The sequence below is a fragment of the Hyposmocoma kahamanoa genome, unplaced genomic scaffold (genome assembly GCF_003589595.1).
Source record: "Hyposmocoma kahamanoa isolate Upper Pololo Valley unplaced genomic scaffold, ASM358959v1 100021, whole genome shotgun sequence".
Lineage (NCBI taxonomy): Eukaryota > Metazoa > Arthropoda > Insecta > Lepidoptera > Cosmopterigidae > Hyposmocoma > Hyposmocoma kahamanoa.
This window is the reverse complement of record NW_020653200.1, coordinates 2,700,696-2,718,876: the sequence shown is the minus strand read 5'-3', so window position 1 is coordinate 2,718,876 and position 18,181 is coordinate 2,700,696. Positions and strand designations below refer to the sequence as shown.

The 18,181-nt window shown below is 36.6% G+C and overlaps 1 protein-coding gene across 5 annotated transcripts in view; it reads left to right on the top strand.

The window, feature by feature from the left end:
* Nucleotides 1-18,181, top strand: part of LOC113227663 (keratin-associated protein 5-4-like) — a 36,642-nt gene that overhangs the window by 2,174 nt on the left and 16,287 nt on the right. For 4 of the 5 annotated variants that reach the window (XM_026460655.1, XM_026460633.1, XM_026460662.1 and 1 more), the window contains exons 3-11: nt 3,287-3,313; nt 4,854-4,880; nt 6,162-6,188; nt 8,456-8,482; nt 9,172-9,198; nt 10,927-10,959; nt 15,266-15,292; nt 17,261-17,287; nt 17,438-17,464. In XM_026460655.1, the coding sequence (XP_026316440.1) occupies nt 3,287-3,313; nt 4,854-4,880; nt 6,162-6,188; nt 8,456-8,482; nt 9,172-9,198; nt 10,927-10,959; nt 15,266-15,292; nt 17,261-17,287; nt 17,438-17,464 (249 nt within the window). The remainder of the gene's footprint in view (nt 1-3,286; nt 3,314-4,853; nt 4,881-6,161; nt 6,189-8,455; nt 8,483-9,171; nt 9,199-10,926; nt 10,960-15,265; nt 15,293-17,260; nt 17,288-17,437; nt 17,465-18,181) is intronic. The other variant, XM_026460641.1, reaches the window with a different exon arrangement.

Genomic DNA, 18,181 nt, shown 5'->3' with positions numbered 1-18,181 from the left:
ATGTGTGAATTGATGCGTGAATAGATAATACTTACGGAAAGTAATAATTAAGCATCGAAGGGATTTAGCGCCCAATAAGAAGAGAAAGATTCCACTGATAGTCGCTCTAGTCTAGTCAACAAAGGGTGCTTCAATAGCTGCAAGCATCGGAAAACATACTTAGCCGACAGGAACTGTCTTCTTAAGTGGAGTGGAGATTCAACAGATTCTAGTTGCATGGCATTTATAGGGCTTGTTCTCATTGCGCCGATGATAAGTATTTTTACTGAATTTGAACAGATGCTTTGTATTGCATATTGTCTAGCTTTCTCAAAGCAGACATATTACAGAATTCCAGAATAAAAATTGCTTAGTCAAAAAGGCTTCTAATTCACCAGTTTCGGGCAGGCGTCAGGCATTCAGGTATCGTACACCAGTTTTAAAGAAAAATAATGTGCTCGCCCCACATTCCAGTCAAACATCATACGATTTTTAATTTTTTTTACTTTTAGCACCTATGTATTCAATAAGGGATGGATACCCGTAAGACGAGAATCCAAGTATAGGCCTAAAAATTTCGTTTGTGATTTTATAGGGATGGATAAATCGTCATACATTATATTGACGTCTGGCGATCTAAGTTTTCTAGAAAACATAACCACAGTGCTTTTAGGGACCGATAGTTCAAGCCCTTTAGACCTTAACCAGCTTTCGAAATATTTAGAGAATTCAAAGAGCGAGATGCTTCCTATACAGATTTGTTTATGGCATATAAAAGGAGATCGTCAGCACACTGTAAAACCTTGACATTTACAGGAAGCGACGCTTCGAAGTCATATGTGTATATATTATAAGTAAAGGGCTGAGAATCGATCCTTGTGGCAAGCTTCTCGATACCACGCGGAATAACTTGGTGCCATCGCAATTAATGTATCTTTCAGAAAACTTATTGATAATGAACCTAGAGAGCATGGGTGTGACTTCTAAAATTTGTAGCTTTTATGGAGAATTGAAATTATTACATTGTCATAGGCTGCACTGATATCTAAAAAAGCGGATATAACTGATTTTACTCATTTAATGTAAAAGCTAAACGAACATCTATAATAAATATACTAATGTTATCCAATGCACTTTGCCCTTTTCTGAATCCAAATTGACTTCTTGAGAGCAAGTTATTGCTTTCGATAAACAATTCTAATCGGGTTTTACTAAGTGTTCAAGTTTTGCTAATACAAATGACATAGCTATGGGGCGATGGGAAGCAACTTCAGTAGATAACTTTCCAGGTTTCAAAATAGGGATTACATATTATGTCTTCCGAGAAAAGGGTATCATACCAGAGACCATTATGGAATTTACAATATAAGGAATCCTTTGTGTAAGAAAGCGTACCTTTTAATTCGTTAATTGAAAACAGTGAATTTAAACCAGATCCATTCATAACGAGAGGGATAGTAAGAGAGCATTGAAATTATTCTGGTACTGAAGAAAAGGAGCCAGTTTGTCCATGAATTGGTTGGCTAAGGTGGCATCTGTCGTCTTGAGATGAGAGATTAGATTCTCCTTTCAAATATTCTGAACACGACTTCTGACGACGACATGACGAGAACAAGATCCACCCTCTTCATCAACTTCATAAGACTCCGCAATGGGACTTGAACTGACACTGTAACTTGGTTGGTGTCCAAAACGGCAACAATTTAAACATTGAATGGTGATTTGATATATGTATAGAGTAACTGGCAAGGATGTATAGCACATAAACACATTTTCTGGGAGAACCTGACCATCAAAAGTTAAAATTATTATTATATGTTACAACTGTATTTAGAACTGTTTTATTTTTCATTCGTCTAATCTTCATGTTTTGCCACACCCAAAAGGTACTGTAGGATGGTAGCCGTGGGTTTAGCATTGCAAGAGGTACTTTTTAATAAGAAATAAGAATATATTCATAAATAAAGATTAACTGCGTATGTACAACTCAAGAATTCGTCTAGAACAACCACGATGTTCATTTTACCACAATTCTCTTTTATTTTCTATAGAATTCTAAATACAAACCTATATTTAGACAGTTCGAAATACAAACCAAGCTGCCTGCAGCCTGCTACAGTACCGATAACTATTCTAAAATTTCATCTACAGTCCAGTCTGCGGGGACACCTCTCACTACTCTCATCCGAGACACATTAAATGTAGTTAAAAAAGCTTTTAGTTTCTGTTGTGCAAGATTAGGGTGATCAACAAAATTATTTGCTTCTTTAAGGTTTGAAAAAGAAAGGGATACTCTGTTTCTGCCTATCCTTTTCAAACTGCCATTTATGATATTTTTAAAATTATTTTTCTTTAAAAAAATTGCCAAATTGTACTGGATGGAGTCCTCTCCATTCAGTACAATTTGGCAATTTTTTTCTGGCACTGGCATCAGAATTAACTACTTCCATTTTCACACTGACGACGAATGGAGCAGAGCCACTTATTTGATACTTCCGTCCACTTTGGGATTGAAGAGCAATATTGGGAGATAAAATGTCATTTGGAGAGAGAGATAGTGAAGTTTTTGAGGCATTATATTGTCTTCCGTATCCACCACATTTTTCTCCCCTATACAAATGTTAAGACCCACATGAAGTACACAACCCCCCAGATCGTCGGCAGGTTTCTCCCCCGCAACAAAAGGTAATAAAAAACTCACCTACACAGAAAAACTATAATATCTACACAAACTAAATAACTATTTATATACAATAGAACAAGATAAATCGTCTGATCACTTAATATCTTCCGATTGTAAGTCAATGTTCCGAACGCCAAAATCGAAGTTTCCCGCGTTTTCTTCTGGTTAAAATCTTAGACTATTTTTTTCCATCCTCTAAGGTTAAAATATATGCGGCACTTGGCCAGTTCTATCTCTTTAGTTTTTCGTTTTCGAGTTTGTTTGGCTTTCGTCTAAAGACATGCAGCGGCTGTATGGTATGATGGAACCTTTGCTTATATATGAGTTAAAATTTATAAAAAAAAATTGCGTATGTTGTCATGGGTGCTAACAAAATATGCATTAAATATTGAATGTGTTCATTATTTACTTGTAGAAAAAGTATTGTATGCAAACATTCCATCATTAGGTCTTATAATCTCGTACCTATTACTTAGGTCACGAGGCTTTTAGGTACTCGACTTTAAGAACCCTCATTGAGCAACGATTATATATAATACTGTTATATATCTAACTCCAATACATTCCAAAAAGTACTAACAATAACATTTAATACAGTCTCAATAACTATCTTATTAATTTTAGTGCAGCGGAGCTGACTGTAAAAGTCAGGTAAGTAGATTTTAACTGTAAATTCATCATACATTTATAAAAAAATGTGCATATGATGTATGTATAAAAAATATGTTACAATTGAAATTAATCATGGTAATGCCAAACCACACACATATTTATGTATTTACAAAGTCGTCAAAAACTATTGCAATTAGGTTACCTCATTCACCGCATTCACCCGACATAACTTCTTAACTTTGAATTTTCACTAGTTTCGGTCTTTACAAAATTCTTGAAACGGGGCCATTGACAAAGAAGAGACCATTAAACGACGTACAGAGCTGTATTTTTTAGGTAGACAGGAATGTTTGTGAAAAGGGCTTCTAAAATTACCCGAAAAATGGCAAATTGTAGATCAATATGGCTGATTGATATTCTGCCGCCGTTAGTTGAAAGGACATATTATGACAAAAACTCAAAACCGAAAAAACAATGTTTAATACTCTGGCGTACCTTCTTACATTAACCACCTTTCAAAAAATAAAAATATTGAGAGATCGGCCTTTTTGCACAGATCACGGCAGTGTACATAACAACATTTTTGAAAATATGTATATAATTCACTTTTTTAAATATTTTTCACTTATATTTTGATACCGCACGGACTTTTTGGCTAACCCAAAAGAACAAAATTATTTTTAAATTTGATTAGAAATATTCTTGTAATTTATTCATTTATGTTAAATTCGCCCAAGAAACTCTATTACAAGTAAGCAATTAATTCTTCTTAACGATATTTAAAAGCTATTAAACGTTATATAAATATGGTTATGTACTCTATCTTCACTACCTTCAAATATTCTATAACTTAAGTTGAATAACGACATTGTCATTGTCGGGTCAGAAAAACACATACAAATATATGTTAAAACGTTCGTTTACAAAAGGGAGACTAACGCTTTTTTATACATTCCCTAAAGTATGTACTTAAATAAAAAGTATTTAGCCTTAAGAACTTCAAGATTAAAAACCTGAAAATAATACTTGCTAAGAACTTCGCTATATATGATCAAATAGGATATTTGTTTTTTTAGTTTTGTCATGTTTAAATTAAGTTTAAACATGATAAATTAAAGAATCAGTAAAAATTACGGCACCTCTTACGGGCGCTACACTTTAGCCTTTTGTCTTGGGTACTAGCGAAACAGCCTTCATGAGTTGATAGTTCAAAAAAAATCAGTGTTAATTTTTGTCCATCGTTACCGAACGAGGTCTAAACGAAATTGTCTTAAACTAACGTTGTAAAGTTTCGCCGCAACGTCATATAGATACTGGTTCGTAAGGTTCCCTGTCGGCAAAGAAACTAGGAAAAATCCACTTAGGAGTCATTCAGCGAACTTTCTACTCGTTTCGTTTCGGAGAAACAAACGAATAAAATAAATTAAATAACTGAAATGACACCAGATGGCATGGCTTTTTTTTAACTATAAAATTTACTTAGTTAAAGTACCTATATTATTATTATACTATTATTACGTGCAACTTGATTTATTCTAAAATTGTTTATGTAAATATCAAATTTTAAACATTATTATAGTGTAAAGGGCGCATGGCCAGTGCATCGGTAAGAACACACGAAGGTTTGAATTTTTTAAATTTAATACTAAATTTACGGATGCTCGCATATTTCCATCCTCGTTTGAATAAAGCCATTGTACATCTTCATATCCATATCCTATTGAGCAATCAGTTCGAATTCAGAATGTATATTTTAGGAATAATGCAACAAAAATAAAAAATAATCCCAGTACAGAGTACTAAAAACACCGACCTCAAAAGTCATTTATTCCCTAGTTTAGCACTCTTAGAGGTGGAACATCTTCTTCAAATTTCAATGGGACCACTTCTGAGGTACCCTCTTTCCAACAAAAAAGAATCATCAAAATCGGTTCACAAACTCCTGAGTTCTCGCGTAACATACAAACAAAAAAACACATACAGTTGAACTGAGAACCGCCTCCTTTTTTGAAGTCGGTTAATAAACGAGTATTTCACTAACCGTTAATTTAGCTTATTATCAATTGTCGCAAAAAGGCGTTCCACATATAAAGATACATGTATAGATATAGCTACAAGGAGCGACATAGAGTTGTTAAAACCACCACATATTAATGAATTACTTTTTATCGAGTCCCGGATTTTCGGATGAAAGCAATTCCTCTCCTTACTCTATTTATGAAGATAAATAGCCGTACATGAGTAAGGCAGTCAATAACCTAACCTAACCTCCGGTTAAAAAAACCGACCTCAAAAGTCATTCATCCCCTAGTTTGCCACTCTTAAAGGTGGAATATTTTCTTGAAATTTAAATGGGACCACATCTGAGGTACCTTCTCTCCAACAAAAAAAGAATCATCAAAATTGGTTCACAAATGGCGGAGTTATCGCGTAACATACATACAAAAAAAACATACAGACGAATTGAGAACCTCCTCCTTTTTTGAAGTCGGTTAAAAATGACACTTATTCGTCTTGTTTAAGCGTTCAGCAGTTTTTTTTATAAAAGTATTAAAATAATATAGTTCCACATATTATGTGGAACACATTTTTCCGACCAATGCTTATTATACGTTGGGAGTATCTTTATCATGCTAACATTTTTTCCTTAAAATATTAGTGCACTTCTATATATACATATATGTATATAGATTACCGACCGCGAGTCGGCAAACGTACAATAATGAAGCACGCCCTCCGACCAGGTGGAGTGACGATCTGCGAAAGGTTGCTGGCGGGAAATGGATGCGACAAGCTGAGGACCGGGCGAAATAGCGCACATTTGGGGAGGCCTATGATGATGCACTTCTATATAACTTTAAGATCGATATTTGTTTCTAATTTACAGTCAACAGGATTCCATTCACAAGCATTGGTATGAGAATTTTTTTTAAATTATATACATCATCACCAATATACGTCCCACTAATGAGCACAGGTCTCCTCAAAAGAAAAAGGGATCATAAAAATAGCGAACCACTGTTGATTTTTACTTTTGATGCTATGTAATGAATAATGACCGTTGAAATGTAAGTGTAAGTTTCAGTGACTTAATACAGGCTGGGACAAGTTAATATACCCAAGTTGTAGTTTTACAGTATACCCATCTACAACTAGGTAGCTTCTGCCGCTGTTCTATCGAATTATTCCCGTCATTTACCTTCTCAATATAGGTAGCGAGCGCTCACTATGAAGTAAAGTCCAGTCAGTAATGTTTTCCCACAAAGTAGGTTATTTTTTCCATCCTCTGTATTAAATTAAAAATTCTTCGTAGGCTAAATTCGAAAACTTTGTAACCTCCATTCATGTAAACTTTTGAGTAGATACAATAACAAAATTACTAGAAATAATTATATAACAATCTAATCTGTGATTGTATCTTTATTTTATAACTAAAAGGTGTACAAATTATATTTGAAGCTTTAATTGTCTGATATTACGCTCAAAGAGTAAAAAAAGGGACTCCGTTCAGAAAGTTAGGTATTCAAGGCGACGAGTCTTTTTTTTTATAATACCAAGTGACGGGTCGTGCTCCTGGTGTTAATCGACATGTCTATATGGGTAGGCGTGTCGCTTAACACCAGGTTATAGAACATAACACACATTTATGTATTCTTAAATAAATACCAACTTTAGAGTGGTTGACTTCTATGAACCTAGTGGTGAATTCTTTTTTAAATGAAAAAAATAAATAGAAATGCAAAGTCATTTTTTATAAACCCTACGCGCCCAGTCATACGACGCGAAAGATTTTGCGCGGCGGCCGCGCGGTGACCGCCCAATTACCACACTTTCACGTACATTAATGGCGAATCCTAATTATATTTAATAGGCAATAACATGTAAATTCCTCGGAATACTATAAGTTAAAACGTAAAAGCTAAATAAATAGAGCGTATTTTGCCACGACAGAGATGCACGCGGTTGCTGCGCGGCTGCCACGCGGGCTCCGTACGCCGACCGCGCGTCAGCGGCGTCGGCGCGATGAAGTTCGTGTCGAATAAATGCTTAACTAAGAACTTAACACGTCTTTGAAAAATTACGACAAATATTTTCGATTTAAAATTATAAATAAACTTTCCAAACAAAATTGCAATTAAAACGTGAAAATATTAATTTCTTTAAATATTTATTTCGTTTTATCGTCTAATTATCTCACTCGACTGTACTTTTAAATAATAAGTATCTAGTGGAAATAATAAACGGCGAGCGCTCGGCCTTCGGCACCTGTATACCTTGTAGAGGCAACGTAGAAGGCAGGAATAAATCTAATTATGAAGCATCCAACGTAAAGGCCAGCGGCAACGGTTCGATATTTACGCTCCCAAGTGTGTACAGATTTGATAAACGTACACCCTAAACATCTTATTAGAGTAGTTACATGAAGTTTCGTGAATACCTATATGAACAGTTGAAAGGTAGAATCTAAGCGGCACTTATGACGGATGTAAGAAGAATTACCAAACAGATTTACGATGCGAATGTGGAAGGAAGGGTTTTAAGAGGACGTGCCAGAAAGACTTACATTGATCATATCAATGATGTGTTCAAAAAGGGTGGGAACTGAAGTGATAAGAATAAAAGAAATTGTATGAAAAGGGTAGTTGATGTATGGGAGGCTAGAAAGTTAAGTCAACATAGAGTAACGTGGCTTTCCGTGGTCTCTGCCCACCCCTCCTGTAGGACAAGGGCGTGAGTTTATGTATGTAGGCGTATCTCATTATGAAAGTAAGGGTTGCTTGGAACCTTTTACATTTTAACCATAATTTTAACCGTCGATATGGTCTAGACCAGATTGAACGTTAGTTTAAAAAGTTATGGGTTCAAGAATAATAAAACAAACATAAAGTTTACACTTACAAGTGTAAATATCAGATGGAATTTGATGCAATAATAAAATTGTCTCAATAGCGTATGTACCAACGTCATTATTTGTTACTTTAATTTGAACAAAAAGGCGCGCAGCAGAAAAATTTGGAAACTGCTATTGGCGATACCATTTCATACTCGGCCGTTTCCGATTAGAACTTTTTAGAAAAAAATTACGTCTGCGTAACACGCATATATCAAAATAATAGCGATTTAGAGTTCGTACTCAGGCTATTAAGCATTCAATGATGCAAAACATTTGCATATTTACAGGCTACAGGGGATCTTTCAACAGTAGAGGTAAGTTGCTATTGTCGACAAAATGGGCCGTACCTATGCCCCAGTGCTTAGTACTATCAGTGAAATAATTGTATAAGGCTCAATTGATATTGCGGCGGAACGGAACGGAAGCGAATTTTTGTAATGATATTGTACATAGCATAATGAACTTTATGGTCAATTGTGTAACGTCAAACTAGATAGTACAAATACAAAGCGCGACCATTCTGGAGCAGACTTTGGCTCGTATCTGCTTTGTACGTTACACAATCGACCATAAAGCTCATTATGCTAAGTACAATATAACATAGTCACAAAAATTCACTTCCATTCCGTTCCGCCGCAATATAAATTGGGCCTAAACCTTCAAACAGGCTCAAAGAATCGTGTGCAGTCGATTGCATTATAATCGGAATCTTTGGCCAAAAGAGAAAGTCTTTTGGACATTACCTACTATGCACCATGCTAACTAAACATAATTTATCGAGTTCTAAGGTTTTTCAATTGTTTCACGTTGTAAATGGTACCATTTTTTCAGATCTAAATCGCGTACATTTGTTTTTTCAAACAAATCAACGTTTCGGGCCTTTTACAGGTGCCATGGTCACGGCACTCTGCTGGGAAAAAACAAATCATTTCATTTCAAAACTTAACTTGTTTCGAAGTCGGGTTTCTTTCCGTTATCTAAAATCCTTGTCCTATCTTTGCAGTGCCAAGGTCCTTTTTGCAATGCTGAGGTATGTATATACTAGTAAACAGTTACTGAAACTCCAGCAAGTCGAACTCAATATAAAATGTGGACGATAATGTTAGATGTAGAATTGACGAAAACAGTTTACAAAGCGAATGTGAATAAAATACTTCGGCGTAAAGTCAAATTCTGTGTAGATTCCTAACTCTATACAGCAGATTAAGGTGGGTAAGTATGGCAAGCCGAAAGGTTTCAAAAATATCGATATTTTGAATACTTAATATTATTTGTGGAAACGCAAAATGTCTAAAACACTAAGTAGAGTAACTAACACGAGCGAATTTTAAACGGCAACTTTTAACAGCGCGTCTGCGGTGATTCAGTCGCGATGCAGTAGCGAAGCAATCGCAATGCAAACGTGATGCACTTTATTTATTTATTTATTTTATTTTTAAATTAACAAAACAATGTGCATAAATTTTACAAACTTTGTAACACTCTTAAGCAAGACGTAACACGAGAATCGGATTATCGGATCTCTAATTTGTCAATAAGTTCTCAGGTCGCCACGAAACCGATGAAGATTGGTGTAGAAAACAATCCAAATGAATTATAGGACTTATTTTCCTTCAAAGTGGCGTTTTACTCTTTGCAACCGACATTTTTTCATTGACGGTAGTATTGGCAAATGAGAATAAATGACTACGTAACCAGCCCAGTTTGTGCACAAAGATAAAAAAAATCTTACTAAAGTTCCCAATCTACTGAAAAATCAGTGGTAGTGACCTGTTTTCTCCATCTAATAATATTTGAAATAAATATTGTAAATATTTTTAATTGTAAAAGGAGCAATGCCTGAATTTTATTCCTAATTATTTTCGGGATAATCAGCTTTACGAATGATTAATAGATTGTATATAGAAACTGACGGTTTCAAGTGCAATTTACTTACCTATATGTAAAAAAATATTTGAATTTAACATTATGCGAGTTGTCGTTTACAGAAGCGAGAATTGGCATGAATCGCACTAATGATACAATAGCACCATACTCTAACCAAAATTATGTTCCTTTCACTGTGGTAGCACCATAATAGGCAAACAAGAAGAAAGTTTATCTACTCGTGCAAATTTTGTATAATTGCAAGCCTGGGGCCAATAGCTTAATTTTTGTTTTTGGGGACGGCCGTCTCTGTCAGATGCATTGGCGTAGCTTTTACCCTAGAGATCACATACACTCACCCAGAGACATATAATACTAAAATGTAGCATGGATCGAATCGTCGTATCGAATCCGATAAGTTGCTGTTGTTGCCCATGGAACCATGTAAAGTATTTTTGGGAAAAGATTGGGCGGTCTCTTGCCTATGCTATGCTGGATGTTGGCATAGACCAATTTAAAAAAGCATATATAATATCCGTCACTGAGACGAATTGAAACAATTTTAATTAAAAACACTCTCACTCACCGCAGACGATTATCTGTTTTGCTCGCCAGTCGCTATTTCGAAGGACTTGAGGTGAAGGCCGCCACTACCTTTCTAAATTGCTTTTATTGGTTTTATGGATAAAATACTCCACTGCCTCTTTTTAACAATTGAGACCCGTCATCATCCATACTAACTAATTGCGGAAATATTTATTTCCTAGTACTTTCGACACAACATTTACATTGATATTTTTTAAATAACCTTTTAATATATAAAATGCTTGAATTAAAATGTTTAATATATAAAATGCTTGAGTAATAACTTGCTGATTTTTTCTTAAAACAGTGTACCGGAGAGTTGAACGTTTGCATGTCAAAAGTAAATACCTTATATTTTATACATATTATATAGAATATTAGGCGTATCATAGTACCATAAAAAGTTGAATTGTTGCATTCTCTTAGTAATATTACTTTTTTCACATAAGTAGGAACTTTGAATTGCTAATCCACGATTGTATCAAAATTATCTGATCGGTCAAAGTAATAAAATATAAATCGAAAGTGGTAAATTTTATCTATACGCACAAGGGTGCTTAATAATAATAATAATAATAATTTATTTCAAACAAAGTTCATAGCTGGTTAGTAACAATTATCTTAAAACTATGTTATAACAAATTATATTTAACATTATAAATGGCAACATTAGAGTGCATATGACACGCATTCCAGTGACTTACTATGGGGCAATCTACCCGCTCCAAAATGGTATTTAGGAGACCGCTGCCGCTATCCCGCACGCGCTTCATCACCGAGGCTACTCGTTTGCGTAGGATAGTCTGAAAACTATCCACACGCGCCTCGGCAAACATACCAGATGCGCTGCAGAACCGGGGCAACCCCAGCAGCATCCTAAAACCATTATTGTACTGTACGCGTAGGGCATCAAGCGATTTGCGAGTACATTTGGCCCACAGGCTGCACGTGTAAAAAGTTTGGCAGTATGCCTTGAATAAGGTTGTTTTTACTTCCTTATTACATCGTGCAAACCTGCGCGCCAACATGTTGCTTCTCACCGACAATGCCCTACGCTCCCTCTCTACGTCCAGGTCATCAGAGAGGTCCACGTTGACCCAATGCCCCAGATATTTAAACTTGTCGACTCTACTCAATACTGTCCCTCCAAGCTTAACTGGAGGAACAGACTTTGGCGATTTGTTTCCTGCCTTAAAGACGAGTAGCTCACTTTTTTTACTGTTATATCTAAGGCCGTGGGACACCGCGTACCCCTCACAAATTCCAATTAGGACCTCAAGGGCTCTGACTGATGGGCTCAGCAGAACCATATCATCTGCGTAGCTGATGTTGTTCATAGAACTCCCGTCTATTGAGCAACCCACGCCGGCCTTGCTGAGCTCATCAATCAGCCCATTTACATACAAGTTGAAGAAACGTGGAGAAGTCAGCCCGCCCTGTCTCACCCCGCACTCCAACCTGTACTCTTTTGAGTATGAACCAGCCCATCGAACCTTATTAGTTTGGTGCTCATACCAGAACTTAGTTAACCTTATAAGCTCACGCGGTGCGCTAGTCTCCCTCAAAAGCTTATCCCATAAAACGTTGTAGGACACAAGGTCAAATGCCTTCGACAAGTCCAAAAAACAGGCATAGATTGGTGTTCCTCGAGTAGCGTAGTACTGAACGGTATGCTTAAGTCGCAGAATTGCTGTTTCAGTGGACAGCCCTGGCCTGAAACCGAACTGTGCCTCGTGCAGATGCACATGCTTTTCAAATATGCGATCAAGCAAACCGTCCAGCACCTTAGCTATCACGGTTGCCAGCGAGATTGGTCTATAATTATTCCTGTCAGAGGCATCTCCCGTTTTGTTTTTCGGTATCGGTACAACAATGGTTTCCATAAGCTCTCGAGGTAGATAAGTATGCCCTATACATAAATTAAAAAGTAAAGCGAGCACTCTGGGTAGATGTACACCAGCGTAACGTAAATGCTCCACGCTGAGCCCATCGTAGCCCGGCGATCTGCCCCCCTGCATGTCATGAATTACCGCAGCAACTTCTTTACTGGTAAAACGTAAATATTCATCACATGACTGCGTCTCAGCGTCGAGCATCCCCGCCACCGGCCCCAATGGAGAATCAACTCTGAAGTGTTCTTTAAAAAGTTCCGCAATTTGGCTTGGTTCACACTGGCCCTCTATACTCGCGGGCAGGCTAGCCCCAGCATCCAGCCTTTTAGTATGCTTCCAGAAGCCCTTAAAGTCCTTCGTGGAATGGTGAGTAGCTAATATATCCATTCTAATTTGGTTTTCATGATCCTGACACCACTTCAGTTTGGACTTAAAGCACCTTCTGGTTTCACGCATTCTATTATACACATCTCCCGCACTAGGTTTGCCGTGCAATACCCAAGTCTGGAAGCTGAGCCGCGCCTCTCCGTGAGCCTCCCTTACATATTTATTCCAGCCTACTACTTTTTTGTGTTTATCATTCCTCTTTTTTAAATCGTGACTGATTTCAGCAGCACCTCTTAACGTTGTAACAATATTTTGATACAATTTATCAATAATTCTTCTATGCTCAAACATGTTACACACTTTATCTGCACAATTCCTACATTCAGCTGGAAAATCGATATCTCTTAACCTACAATTACATTCCTCATTATACTTAAATGTCTGTTGATCGTCTCTCTCACCCCACCGTACTTTATCGGTAACATTCTTACTATATAACGTTTTTGGAATCACGTTACCTAGCCTACAGCTAACCTCTAAAGGAAAGTGATCCGACCAAAAGACATTGTAGTGAACAACTACATCAACCAAACACTTCGAAGCTGCCTCCGTTACAACACAGTGGTCAAGCCACCTCCTACAACTGTGACTATCACTAATAAAAGTACAAGTGTCACAGGATAGCTTGACCACGTCAGCACAGAGCCACCTTCGCTCATCACAAAAATCGGACAATTCTTTGTAAAATAATTCCCCAGGGTGAGCGTTAAAATCCCCCAGAATAATAGCCGACTCTATTTCACTACCCTCAATTACGGCATTAATCTCACTGAGTATCTCTGTAAATTCCGTTAGATTGTCAGCACTATCAGTAGGCATGTACACTGAGAACACTAAAGAACATCTATCAGCCAGGCACACTTTAATCGCTGTAAGCCTTGCACTGACGCACGGCACCACTGACACCGACGAGAACACTCCTTTCCTCCACATTATGGCCACTCCTCCATATGGTCGCCCCCGCAGTGGGCCGGTCGAGATATCCACCGCCGATTTGCTAGTAAACTCGAAGTTCTGGTCGATATTTCCAATAAACGCCACATCATGAGGGAGAAGCCACGTCTCTTGGAGAGCGATCACATCCGCTTTTTTGCATAATTGCCTTACACCCTCTACGGATCTTGTCACTGACTTACAGTTGAAACTCACGAATTTAGTTATAGTAAGGTTCGTATCCATCATATAATGAAGTTGTAGAAAATAACTATCATTAACTATTTCGTACAAGTAGCCTCATTTACTCCCGCATTACGAAAGCTATTCGCCCGAACGTCAACAAAGCGCCGAAACGTTATGCCTTCGGGCCAAAAGTTCTCATCTAGAAAAGTAGACAACTTATTTCGAGGAACAAAAACTTTATAAGCTTTATATCCTCTTTGCCTCTTCATTTTTATCTCCACTAATTCTACTGTTACTTGTGTTTTACTTGCAATATATTCGTTAATATCTCTAGTAGACACTTGCATATCTACATTGTTAATAAAGAGTGGAACCTTTACGTCAGCAGCTTTAAATTTACTGCTTGAATCCTTTGCTACACCCGTTGTTCCAATAAACTGATTTCTAAGTTTTTTTCTTTGCACCACCTTCCATTTTTCATCCAACCGATTTATAAATTCGCCGCCTTCCCGCGCGCGTTGAGAGTAAGAAACATAATTGCTACTATTCGGTGCATCATGAGTCACACTTGCACGCTTCTCAGAGGTAGCGCCGTCAGGACCTGCGCCACTTGTTGAGACCCGCCGCACACACCTATTGGTTTCGAGCGCCCCTGTCTCAATCGATAAAAAAAACCTTAACAATAAACCTAAACATATGATAAAAAACCTTAACAATATGGTCACTTAATAGGAATAACAGTGTCAGCATATCACTACAATTACTTAGTGTTAAACATTTCCCTGGACTATGAGTAACCGACGAGAATGCGAGGGCAGACCACTCACAAGGAGGACTGATATCCTAGTAAAAGTTTCGTGAATCCGCTTGAGGTAAGCAGCGCAAGACCGTTGTTGTGGAGATCTTTGTCGGCCTATGTCCGACAATGGACGTCTTTAGGTTGAAATAATGATGAAGAGTAAAAGTAGTTAGTAATCTACGTTTATGTTGTCTGAAGATAATATTACAATGATAAATTATTTATACATGTATCTATGTCTGACTTATGATTGTGAACGTTGTTTCATGGTTGCTCGCATGGTTATTTTATTTTTGGTGTAAAATAAATTTCTTATCTTTAAATCTGCTGAGATTATCTGTTAATAAAACTTTAATTACAAATAACAGAGTTTCTCCTGCAAATCGTCTCAGTTGAGAAAATTTTCAATTTGAATCGATTAACAATTAACGATGCGCGTTTTGTTTTAGTGTGTCGGTCGCATTTGCACATCTCAGGTACGTCATTTTATAGTACAGACAGAACTGACAAACAAAATTGATCGGAACATGAATTACAATACTAAGTACCCACTATATTCATTATTTTAATAACAGTAGAGCTCCTTGTGAAAGAGTTGGTCCAGAGCAGTACTGCCACCATATCTATTTCTGCCGCCTAGCAGTAATGGGAACATTACGCGTTCCGGTTAGGAAGGGTAAGTGTAATACAGCAGCCTTTCCCAAAGTGGGCGATAACGCCCCCTTGTGGGCGCTGCAGGCCTAAATGGGGGGGTAAGAGACCCAGAATAAAGTAAATAATTCTGTGCAAAGACGAATTGATGAAATGGCTGAAAACATTGAAGAATCATTGTGCAATCATCTGAGGACTAGTCAATTCTCAATTCAGCTCGATGAGTCCATTTTACCAAGTAATGAAGCATTGTTGCTGTCTTACGCGAGGTTTATTAAAGATGAGAAAATATGTGAAGAACTATTGTTTGCTAGAAGTTTAGAGACCGATACAATAATTATTACTACTATTATAATACTTATATATAAGTATTATAATGCATAAAGTCTTCAAAGCGTCCTTGCTGTACATTGCGTTATTCATAGACAACATTTGGTTGCTAGAAATTTAAGTGAACGACTATTTAAATCACTACAATATGTCATCAAAGAAGGCATTAAAATCCGTAACAGCTCTTCGAATGATAGACTATTTCATCAGCTTTGTGTTACTAAGGACGAAGATTTCAATCGTTTGTTGTTTCATACTGAAGTTCGTTGGCTATCAAGAGGCAATTGTCTGACTCGATTTTACAACCTGTTTGCCTCTGTGATAGAGTTCTTGGAAATGAAAGATACAGAATTGCGCAACAAGCTCATTACATCAAAGAATAATATAGCTTACATGACAGACCTGTATAAATTGTTCAATGACATGAATCTCCAACTGCAAGGCGATGAACTAAATTTAATTAAAACAAAAAATGTCATTGTTGCTTTCGCAGCCAAACTGCTTCTACACAAAAAAAAATGGGCAGATGTGAGTTTCACAATTTTCCGAATTTATCAGTATCCTGCAGTAACGACGCCTTGTTTGCCTACTGCCAACATTTGGAAAACCTCCACATTGACTTCACCGAACGATACCAGGACATTTTGAACTAGGAAATACCAGACTGGGTGTTGGATCCGTTTTCAAATGTCAACACAGCAATATCACCTCAGCTGGAAGAAGAACTTATAGAATTGACAACGAACGAAGATATAAAAATCAAGTTCAAAAATGGCTACCAAGTATTTTGGCTACAAAAACCGATCCCGCAATTGTACCCTGCATTGTGGTCAATCGTTAAACGATTCTTGATAGCATTCCCATCGTCATATTTTTGTGAACGTGGTTTTAGTGTTATAGCTAACAATAATTAATTTAATTTGAAGTTATAGTGGTTTTTAAGTTGGTGAAAAATGGGGGCGCTAAAAAATAATTTATTCTCAAAGTGGGCAGTAGATAAAATAAGTTTGGGAACCCCTGGTTTACACGCACATGGGATTTGTCAACTTATCTCAACGCGTGAAGCGCAGTGGCAATGCTCTTAAGATCTTTGCGATTTAAAGCTCTGAGTGGTACTTCGGTTATGGTGCACGACTTGTTCGTCCCGTAACTTGGTATAATAAAAAAAATCATAATTTTCAATGAAACTAATTGAATGGATCGACACGCACAAATGTCAGGCCAATAGTAACGTTCGAAAAAAGTTAAATAAAAGATTATCATTTTAAATATGTACTTATAACCCATATTTGTAGTCGCTCGGCAAATGTTTGCCAGCAAGGATGCAGTGTAACTTTTGAATTTTAAATTGTATCGATAATCGTATACGTGATATTTTGTGATATACAATTATTTTAGCAATTGAAATGTTTAAGCGCAATCGAGTAGGGCAAATAATGTATTACGTTATAATTGGCTTACAGTGCAAAGCATCAGCGTGTGTGTCCAGTGTAAGTATAGTCTTTTTTTGGTTTTTTTACTTCAAAAAAGTAACTAATTGCATATCAAAGTTGTTACTACTATTAGAATAAGTATTATTTATAAATTCTAAAAAGTAACTATAGCAAAGCACATCCTTGATTCCGTTTTCCTTATAACAGTCTGAAGGTCAAAGTGCTTCCTCACATGTAAGTACATATACATATATAGAAAATAACTATAAAGTTTTATAGAAAATATAAAGTCGTCTTTACCACTAATGAAGTAGGACCTTGTTATTAACTTGTAAACTGTATTGTAAAACGCAAATTAAAATACAATTTCGAACAGCAACACGACAGCTAAAAGAAGTAAGCGTTGAATTGTGAAAAGTTGAATTAGATCATTGTACAAAGGTCGTACAATAACCTAATTCAAATGAACTTGCACAATTATGTTCGTCGCTTACTTCAAAAACAAATTAGCCATCATGTTTGCGACGATATTTTTATACCGACTCTATAACATGCATCACGCAATTCTTAGTTGCAAGAATATCAATCACCTGCATTTGTTGGATTTACATCTATATTTTACAGTAAACAATCTAAAAAGTTGTTTTATAAGTTTCATACGGAATTTACCTTCATCTTGTTTTTAAAAAGGTACGAAAGTTACTAAGTGGGTCACGTTATATTATAAACAATAAATCGAGACATTGTTTTTACATTACAAAGAGGGGTGTAACCGGCGATCTCAAAGCTACTTATCGAAAACAGTTTTTCATAGCAAATAGCAAATCATCGTACTAAGTTGTTATCCTACTAAGTTATGGTAATATATACAATTGAAGGTGTACCTATCACTAATGAACGCATCTTATATGAATAAAATTGATAAATAACTATTGGTGTTGAAACGACATT